The sequence below is a fragment of the Corvus moneduloides genome, chromosome 9 (assembly GCF_009650955.1).
Source record: "Corvus moneduloides isolate bCorMon1 chromosome 9, bCorMon1.pri, whole genome shotgun sequence".
NCBI classification, from domain to species: Eukaryota; Metazoa; Chordata; class Aves; order Passeriformes; family Corvidae; genus Corvus; species Corvus moneduloides.
This window is the reverse complement of record NC_045484.1, coordinates 13,843,450-13,854,166: the sequence shown is the minus strand read 5'-3', so window position 1 is coordinate 13,854,166 and position 10,717 is coordinate 13,843,450. Positions and strand designations below refer to the sequence as shown.

The 10,717-nt window shown below is 38.1% G+C and overlaps 1 protein-coding gene across 4 annotated transcripts in view; it reads right to left on the bottom strand.

The window, feature by feature from the left end:
• Positions 1-612: 612 nt before the first annotated feature.
• PLPPR5 (phospholipid phosphatase related 5) overlaps positions 613-10,717 on the bottom strand; it is a 77,807-nt gene continuing 67,702 nt past the window's right edge. For 2 of the 4 annotated variants that reach the window (XM_032118041.1, XM_032118042.1), the window contains one exon: positions 613-2,831. In XM_032118041.1, the coding sequence (XP_031973932.1) occupies positions 2,799-2,831 (33 nt within the window). In that variant the 3' untranslated portion in view covers positions 613-2,798. Of the gene's footprint in view, positions 2,832-4,464; positions 6,247-10,717 lie in introns of those variants that run through there. The other 2 variants (XM_032118043.1, XM_032118040.1) reach the window with 2 other exon arrangements.

The following is a 10,717-nucleotide window of genomic DNA, read 5'->3' as shown; positions in this document are numbered from 1 at the left end:
AACATCTCATTTATAAATAGAGCAGAGCTGTTTCACTGAAGTACACACAGAAAAGGTCCACAAGAATAATAAAATCAGTTGCATTCAAAACCACTGAAATGGTTCAACCACACTGTTTTCAGTAGGAACCACTCTGTACCAGAATATTCCTTGAATGAGGAATGATGCTTGCTCATCACTGGGATTTTTTTTAAAAGCAATCACCAAAAAGCCATTTTAGTAAAAAAGTGCCAACTTACTTTTGTTTTGGCAGTTTGTTCCTACTGAAAGCTTTTCTAGGTCCAGAATGGAAGAGGTGGAGAGTTACAGATGTGAGAGGGCAAATTCTTGCCACTTCTGAAAATCTATCAAAGTAGTGCCTTGGAACTTGGCTGGTCCACATTCTGGGGAGAGTCCTTCCCTAACAGGCTGTGGACTCTGCAATACAGCTCTTCCTCACATGCTTTTCAATTTCACCAGAACCACCTCTAAGGGAAGGTAGTTAACTGGGGATTCCTGGTTAATCAAGAAAATATGTCACCAAATGCAATTTACATAAAATCATCATTTTGTTATATGCACACTATCAATCAAATGTATGTAAAGCAGACATCTAAAAAAATACACTACATATGAATGAAAAATTATTTTATTTAAAAATACATTATACAGCAGAGTGTCTCTCTTTTTGTTTTCTCACTGCTGGTTCACAGAGATAGTATGATAAATTTAACCCAAATATTTGACTGGGAAAGATCCTGAGAAAGAGACCAGTTACAAGCTGATGATATACAGTACACTGAAAAAGAGTCATCTCTTTTAACATAAAAGAATCTCTTGGTAATCTTATAAATCAGATATAAAAAATGCAGATTTGCTACCATGCAAAAATGAGTGAAGATTTCATTTAAATCTGCACACAGAAAAATCATTAGTACCTTGGAACCTAACTAGCTAGACTAAGAGCAGGGTAAGTGTGCCCAACACGGTGATACAAACTTTGGATCTACTACAATTTTGTAAACACAGTTGATAGTCTAATAAAGGTGGATTTTCAATCACCTAAGTAACCTAGTTGTAGCTAAGGACTCTATTCTAGGTCTTTTCTCCCCACGGATATATTTCTTCAATCTCTTAATTCTCAGCTTAGCACAATGACTTCGTGGCATATCTATTGCACTCAAAGATGACTTGGCCTTGCCCTGTTTGCCAAGCACTCTTTAGGTAGTTGCATTTTATTGAAAGCAGAGGTTAAAACAAAAAGTAAAAGCAGGCATTACCTGATGACTACGTGAGAATGCATTAAAATTCATCATAGAAAAAATATACCTGATTCTACATCCTTGTGTTTCTAACATACTCTAACAATGATTAATGCACAGGAAATACACTGAACTGTGGAAAATTTAAGGCCTAAACTACTCAACAGCCTGCACTGACCAATAGTATTCTCAATGTTTCTATAGTGCTAGCATTTTATCAGCTCTTGCCAGAGGAAAACTCTCTGGCAGATGTTAAGAATGTCTTCAGCATTTACAATATTCAGATCCATTTGATGCTCAGTTTTTATAGGACAACTTCACTATGAATAGTCAGCAAATCTGTCTTTCAAAGGGGAGGCTTAATCTGAGTATTCACAGCAGTAACAGAGATATGGTAACATTGGCTGATGTTGAAGAAAAACCAATTCGTCAACACCATGCAGACTGGCAGAGGGTTTGGTTTTTTGTTGGTTTTTTTTTTTTTTTTTTTAAGAATATGAGCCTGAAACACAAATAGAGATAAAAAGCTTTGTGGAGAGAAAGTCTGCCTGTCCTGGTCACTTAGGCTGAAAAAAATTAATTGAGCCATTTTGGTTTTTCCATGGGTTTTCCATGTAAATGGAGAGTAGAAACTCAGATGAACTTTTCTCACTAAGCCAGTGACCCTCTTCTTGTCTTAGCACCTGTTCTCCCAGCAATTGTATCAGGGAGCACAACAATCATGCAAAGATGCAGGCTTCCTTGGATAATTTGTTTAAGTGATTTATGAGTAGCACAGCTTCCCATCAGATATGCTAAGCTAAGAACGGAGCCCTTAACCTTTCATGGGATATCATTAGTAATAAAGAATATATCAAAGATCAAACTTTCTATATTATTTTCATTTCTTTTAGCCTAGATACATATATATCATCCAAGACATTCAAGAACTACAAAACAACAATTCAACTACAAATATGTCAGGAAAATATCCAAATAAATAAACTTTTAATTATGATACAATACTTATTACAGTAAAAATTGGCATTTTTTTCTCTTCAAAAGCAGAAGCACCAGTCGTACATATAACATACTGTTTGAATGATATCTTACATGGAATACAGCGTAATACAATGTGCAAACAGCATTTTCATACAGAACATAGTATTTGTCTAGTTTTTACACACTGAAATTGCCTCAAATGGAAACAAGTTCATGCTGAATTAAAAATGTAGATTTTAAAAATCAAAGTTAAATCAAAATACAAAGTACTGTTGGAATAGGTACATGAACCATTAAAAACAATGAGAAGCCAAAATAGAGGGTAATGTCAGATAATTAGTGCTCAGTTTGTCCCATTCCATCATAAAAGTAAACAGTTAATATTTTTGCTAGAAAGTAAAGTGACGTTCTAATATTTAAGAATTCTTCAAAATGTTGGTATCATTTTAGTGATGTAAAAATCAAGTCAGAAATAGGACTTCTAAAAATTTCTTATTTTTGATACACTGCAAATATCATGTGTGGGCTGTGAAAAGAGATGAAGTCCAATGGAGTGAATATACATCAGCGTCAACATCATGTGACTTCTGCAAAGGCCGTGATGTGGTTCTACGAGTTAAAGGAAAAACAAACAGATAAAAACCACAAAACCACACAGATAGACAGCAGTCACCATTGTGAAAACTTTTGCCTCCTGTGCTTGAAGGGCAGCCTTGTACTTGGAGACTATTGCAGGATGATGTAAATAAAACTGATTTTCACTGCAGTGCTCTCACCCACTCCCATAGCAATTCTTAACTGCTGAAAGACTGGATAGGGAAGTATGCTGAACAAAGTAATAAAGTGTGATGGTTCTATTATATTTTAATTTTAGTTGGTTTTGGTTTGTTTTAAATTAAGTTTAAATTTAAATTAAATGTGAATAATTGAGTTAGCTGTACTTTTATTGCTATGTTATTCATAATTGAAAACAAAATTCCTAGGAATTAAAATGAAAGTTTCTCACAGATTATAATATTTCATTTCAATGCAAGTACAATTTTAATATTAATTTTTTAAAGATTAATTTATCCCCATGAGCTCAGTGGCACTGAATCAAGTAGCAAAATGCTTACAGTCAAGTTGCATTTGGCAGTTGAGAACTTACATTCAATTTTTTTTTTTTTTTTTTTCAGAATCACCAGTGTTCACTTGCAATCTAAGAACATTTTCTACTCTCCTTCAATGGGATGACTCTTACGAGCACTGAGATGTGCACTGGAACACGAACATTCTCTGTGCGACTCTAAAAACCCTGCAGCACCCCAAAGAGCTTGGCGGCGTTTTCATACTCGAGCCAAAGCAAGTGACTCTGCAAACACCTGAAGGTGAACACTCAACCACACAGTGATGTGCAGGATCCACAGGAAGCGTATTTTCCCTTTGGGCACACAGTACCCTTGGCTGCCACCATTTTTTACAAAACATGCTGTGTGTGAAATTAGTAAAGGGAACCTTGATGTTAAGCCATGTGTTTGTTCCCAAGCACAAGAATGCACAGAGGGTAAAGCACCATGCAAAGCACTGCAGATTTTTCTCATCTCTGTGCCTCCTGGAGCAGATCAAACTCAGAAGAGAGGAGTGAGCTGAAGAGGAGGGGGACGTGGATAACTTGAGGAGAGTGGAGTCTCCATCTTTTTGCTTAAGAGAAGTCCTTCAGAAAATCTCTTATCACACACCATCAAAAGTGCTGGAGAGAAACAATGCCCACCATATAAATTTCTATTTCTCAGTTCTTTAAACTGCCTGAATATTTGTCTATCAATCTGAGCAGGGGGAGACAGGCAGGCATCTTTGTTTTTCACATTAGAGAGAGGAAATTAGAAATACCTTGATTCTCCAGTATCAAGGCTGCTTGGAGAGCAGCCCCATATCCCCCCCATCTCCAAGCCAGGCTGGCAGCTTTGCTCCCTCTCTCCCGGTGCCATAACTGTGCTGTGTCCAGGAGGAGAGGCTCTCTTCCACCTCCCCTACAATATACACTTTAGCTCTAGCCATGTTCTTGCTGTATTTTAGGACAGCATTCATAGAAGAATACTACTTAATAGTGAGCATCTAGGTGAGCATCTTCCCCCAAACAGAATTTATATTTTAAATAAACAACAATTATTAAACCATAGCCAGATTTTTCAAAAAAGAATTAGGAAAAAAAAGAGTGCAACTTTCTATGAAAATGTTTTCAGTAAAAAATAGCAACAAATGTTATTGCTTTCAGATTTTGATTCTGCAGAAGAAATGCAAAATTAGACTTCCTAATTAGAAAAAAAAAAATCAACTCCAAGCATTTTGGTTGGCTGGCCATCTTCTGTTTTGAGTATACAAAAGATGATACAATGGGCAAACTCAATAGCTCTGGAGTTTCTGTGAGGCTATTAAGACATTTTCTTCATTATATTTACTTTTTTTCTTTATTTAAATCTGAAAAGTCATCCTGTCAACTTAAACTAAAATTAGTCACCTTTTTCATAAGTAAGATGATCTAAAAATGTGGAATTGGAGGGGAAAAAAGAATTTGTCTTTATTTTAATCAATTCTTTCAAGTCCTGCTATGTGCCATCCCTGTCTATAAGCGACACACATTTGTCTGTGATGCGGAGAACCAAATACTCTTTCATGTGGCATTAATTCAAGACTGGATAACTATTATTTAGGGAAAAGAGAATGTGGTTCACACTCCTGCCAGCTATACTTCCAAAATGAGCAGGTCACCATCCCTGGGAAGACATGCAGAGCATGGGATATAATAACACAGAAGAAAATCCCCCTTCCTCAATAAGCCCTCAAAGAGAACTGCTAAGCTGCTGATCATGGACCTATTGATTTGGACCCCTACTGAAGGCCTGTCAATTCATTTCCAATGGAATCAGCAGGGCGATGCATAACTAGGTCAAAATTAATCACTTGCTGATGGCAAGAATCACTGAGACAGATCCATGCAACTGTCTGGTTATTCATGCTTTTTCACAGTATCATCTCAGGCAAAACTACAAATAAGCCTTGCTGAGATGGCAGAAAAAAACCCCAAACAAAGAGCATCCCTCTGGAGTAACTGTTTCAACTCTCTTACATCTGCTTAGATGTACTGTGACAAAGTTCAGAGTGAGACTACTGTCAGCAAACAGATTCACACAGATGCAGGAAGACAAGCAAAAATCCATGCACAAGACCTCAGCTTCTCCAACTCCATGGGAAATTATTTTCCCTACACTTCTCAAAAGAATCAGAAATGCTGAGGGTCTGCTCAATGGAAGCAGTCTCACAGACAGGCAGACCAGCATTTGTACCATCCATTCTAAGAGGACAGTACCAGGCTGGTGAGCAAAGCATGCCATCGTAACTGTGCTCTCACACCACTAACAAAAGAGGAAAAGCCAAAGGCTAAGCCTTGAGTGCAGGTTTCTGGGGGAAATGATCCACACCTGTATATCTTCTGTTAAGCTTTATTAATTTCTGTTGATAAGCAATGCTATAATGTCAAAGCATTGAAAAAATACATTAAAACTTTTTGTGACTTGCAGTTTTCATTATATATTACATATTTTAAGCTTAATTTTTTTTGCTTTGTTCTCATGTTTGCAGTTTTCCCACAGAAGAGTTTGTTAAATAGAAAAATACTACTGTAGTACTTCAGGCAAATGACAATTGATCAAACAATAATAATAATGTTATCATATACCTCTCTGAGTCAGAAGAGTGTATTTTCTGCTTTTACTGGACAAATGAGAGTTTTAGTGCAAAAGGAGGCGTTGAGGTGAGGTTCCCCCGGAAGCACTGCAGCCCTGCACAGAAGGCCGGCACCGCCTTTGCCCAGCCGCACACGCTCACTCGGTGCGCTCCTGCGCACAGACGTTCATTGCCTTAGAGAAAGGGGCTCGCAGCGCTCCGTCCCTGAGATCCAGCAGAACCACCTACGGATGCGTGCTTTGAGGGAGTTTCCTTGCAAAGGAGCTTCTTGACTGTGACTAATACCTTGATTCTGTAACACCTACAATATGTACGTTGGAGGAGGTCACACTGAATATATTGTTCCACTTCCCATGTTTAAGGATTATTTTATTCAAGCATTAGACGTAGTGATCACAGTTTGCATTCAGCCAGAAATAATTCTTGTACAATGCCCCAGAAGTAGATTTAAGCAGAAGAGTAGGACATGAATACAAATTTAATTGCTTGACATTGAAACAAAACTGCTTATGATTTTTTTATGAGCTGACTCTCCTGGGTATGTGTTTGTGGTATGTGTGTGAAGCAATGTGGTATTGTATCTCCTTTAACAGACTCAATTATCAAGAAAGAACCATTATGCCAAAAATTGCCTATAAGCTAATGCAAGCACATGGGCTCCCATCAAACCATACTGGAGAAACAAGTATGGACACCTATGCATGCTTTTGGACATCAAGCACTACAGTATTTGGATATTCAAAATATTCAAAAATATTTTGAAGCAATAGAAATGGATACAAACCCTCTCCCCCAGCTGCCCATAGTATGATGAGCTAAAGCATCTTTGTGTTTTGCTTTTAGCTGTGAGCTCAGTGAGAGGCAATCTCCCTGGAGAGCTGCAGGGAGCAGGCCAGGCTCCCCAGGCCATGGTGCTGTGTGCATACCAGTGCACATAACAACTAAAGACTTGGTACCAACTTACCAATACTTCAGACCAAGGAGAAAGCAGTAACTCTGAGAATTAAAATTTTCTGACATTGTGAAGAAGCTGTTCTGTGTCTTGTGAATAATCAAGATGGAGTAAATAGAAAAAACAATACACCTTAAATTCTGAAGAGGAAAGCTTCCCCAGTCTTAAAAATACTGGCAGAATCCATTGAAATCTCTACACTTACTATTGCTAAAATGTTTTATCACCATCATTACCTTTGGCACATACACAACAGAACAATAATTACTGTGTCTCAAGAAGATTTCTGGGACAGTTAACCCTGATAGTCACTAAAAACCAATATGATGGGCAACAAGAATGTCACATATTGCAAGAGGAATTCCAAAAACCTATGACCATTACAACTTGGAAATGGCAGAAGGAGAGAGCACCTATTCTATCTCTTTCGAGTTCAGTCATGCTGGATAGTCAGTTCTATGGGGGAGTATAAGAAACCTCATTGTAACATGGAACAGTGACTGTGTTCGGGAACACGGCTTGGGCACTGCTGACAGAAGTAGCAGTATGAAGGAATGCCAAGCAGAACCTTGGGGAATAAACGCAGTTTAGCTGTCAAACAAAGCACTGCCAAGAACCCACTGTGCAAGTAAGTAATACTGAATAGCTACAGAAAGCACTGATAATCAGACACAGTAATTATCTTGTCTCACAGGAGATGAACTGTAGTGCATCTCCTACCTAACCCAATGCTTCCTTCTGAAACCTTGTATCTCAGTATTCTATCTACTGTCTCCATTAGTCCTGAAATCCTCCATGTTGTATTTGTACTTGATTTTTTCAAAGCTAAAATACTTAAAAGAAGTAAGGCTAGTAGAATCAGAAACTACTACAAGACGTGTAGGAGACCTCTGTAAGCCCTGGCCAATTTCAGGTGACTTTTGCATGGAATAATGTCAGTCTCCCCTGAAACAGAAAACAGAGTTTGTGACTGCACTTTGACAAAGCTGAACTTTCAAACTCTTCCAGGTACTATCCAGAACATCCCCATTTCTCAGTAATTTCTGCAAAAGAACAGGACTCTCTAACCTTGACTGTGGTAGGATGAGAGCTTCCTCTCTGTAGGAGACTGCCAGCTAACCAAAACACCAATTGTCTTGTAAGACATGAAGAAGGTCAGGGACAGAAGAGAAAAGAAGCAGATGGGTGAGTGATGAGGTTTCTTGGCTTTCATTCTTTTCATTAATTCTGAGGATGATTATAGTTAAGGTAAGAGCACTAAGTCTGCACTGCTGAGCAGGCTCTGGCAAGGATTCCTCAAGGAGACACTGCAACTACAGCTTATTTGACTGCATGAGTACCCGTGCAGAACAGCTAAGTCTCTGCATGCACCACAGTTAAACAGAAGTGTCATGCAAACAGTGATCTAACCTTGTCACTAAGCAGCAGCAACTCAGTTCTGAGTATTACAAGAACACTTGTGCCTATTTAAGTGCACTTCAAACATAGCTAGACCTCCACCAGAACTCAGACAGTGGCAGCACGGTGAGCATGCCAGGAGCATTTGTTCTCCATGAAGAAAGCATTGGAATAGCAAGTAGCAGATCTGGAAACAGCAAAGTAATGTGCTTCCAGGTTTGTATGAGGCACCGTGCGCTTGCTCATTTATTACAAAATAGCAATGAGTGGGGTCCTATCTGGCAGGTATTTCTAATGAAGTCATTCTTTAAGGCGGGATTTTTAATTGCTTGCTCCCAGATACCCATATAGTTACATTTTTTAGTACCAGTCACATAGTTGCATTGCTTCCTGCTTGCACTGCCTTATCCTTTGATAACTTCAGACAGGATTTGTGCTACTCTTAGTAGCTAATTTCTGACAGTAACCTGTCTTTAATATTGGCAAAGGAGCTTGGAGACTGAAAATAAGAAAAAACAGTTTCAAAATGAGCAAAATGTAAATCTACGTGCATTCAAAATATTGAACTGGAAGAGTCCTGACTGAAATGTCAACTCACGTGTCTCAAGAAGGAAAAGGCAAATAGCACACAAATTATTTAGCACCACTCTCTCCAGTGGAGAACAAATGATGTAAACTGAGAAGGGAGTTAAAAACCAAAGACTAATTCAAGAATTCTTGTAGCAATGGTAGTTAATTGAGATCAGCTAACTTAATTTAGACCTCAGTTCCCTAAAGTATTATTCTTAGTGCCTTTTATTTAACAGGGTCTGTCTTCTATCTAAAACTTTGGATTAAACAAAAAATAAAATAGATTAAAAAAAGGAAAAAATACCTATAGAAACTTAAAACCTAAAGCACTCACATGTAAATAACTTCTTCATCAATTATTTGCTATTTAAACTTTCTGGAAGTGGAAACAAAAGAAAACATTTCTGAACAATTAGCAAGGTCTTCACCTTAGTGTCCTTGCATCCCATCCTCTCTGGAAAGGAGAAAGGCTTTGCAACACAGACAAGGATGAACCCATAAAATGAGATCTCAGCAAGTGGTATCACCTTGCAGTCATTCCCCAGTTCAATTATCTAGAGAGAAGCTCCATGACAGTAAACAGCTACCCTCTACTGCCATAAGAATATGGGTTCAGAAGGAAAGCAGCTCATTCATATAATAGCATCCTGGACAGTTCATAAGTGGCAGAGGTTATCCTAAATCAGAGCAAACATTATTCCTGCTGCCACCCTCCCACACTCTTCCGAAGCTTTCCTCACAACATCTCAAACTCGGCCAAGTCTCAGGACAAGAACATTGCTCATCATGACTGAGAGGGTCTCAAACCAGGCAGAAACATGAAGTTAACATGAAGCCTTTATCCCCAGAAAACAAAAATTTAAATTTCAACAGCCAGAGAATGTATTACCTATGATGGCTTTTGAGCCACAGAAATGGCTTCTATTGCACGAGAGCCTAGCACATAAATAAAACATGCTCTTATTAATGTGGCATGTTCCAGGCCAGCTGACAGCTTGTTTTGTTTTGACATTTTACAGAAAACTTACAGAATGGATTATTTTGAAGATACACATTCATCATCTAAATGCTCGTTCAAGCAAATGAGACTCTGACCTCCTTACAACAAGATATCAGTGGAAGTAGCTTAGACATATTTGGTTCAAAAAAGGCATGTTAGACCACTCTGAAAAGAAATCTTCTTTCCCTTCAAGGAAAGGAATAAAAACCCCAGGACTAGCAGTAATTCTTACTAAAGAACAACTTCCAACACCTTCAAGTAAATAGGACAGACTGGGAAGTGGTTGAAAACCTTTCTTACATTTAACATGAAAAAAAGATCAGAATTAATTTTGAATTAAAAGAATACCACAGAAAAATACTTCTGGTGCCCTACCCAGTGTAGAATTGTTTACTATCTTCAAATATGGGCATAACTCAATAGATTTTAACCAAAAATGACAGATAAAGTCACGAGAAAAAGTAAACCATCCTTTAAACTTTGCATTACTAGTTTAAGGTTTCCCCTTGGTAAAAGCACCTCAAGTTACTTCTATATCTGGTTATGCTATCTATTTCAGTATTTTTTTTGCTCAACCTTACCTAACACATAGTACAACATCATCTTCAAAATATATAAAGTTTTATCACAGTAAACTAAAATAAATTTTATTGTGACACTTAAGCAAAAAGTCTTGGCAAACCCAGGAGACTATCACTAGCATGTCCCAGCCTAAAATCCCTGTGTTTTGACAAGAGATGATGGGAATAGTGCAGTTACTATATGACCCTTATTACTCTCGCTCCCAAGTGGGTGCCCTGTCCTGGGGCTAGCACATGTCTGATGGTATAAGCCCCACAGCTGATCCAGAAG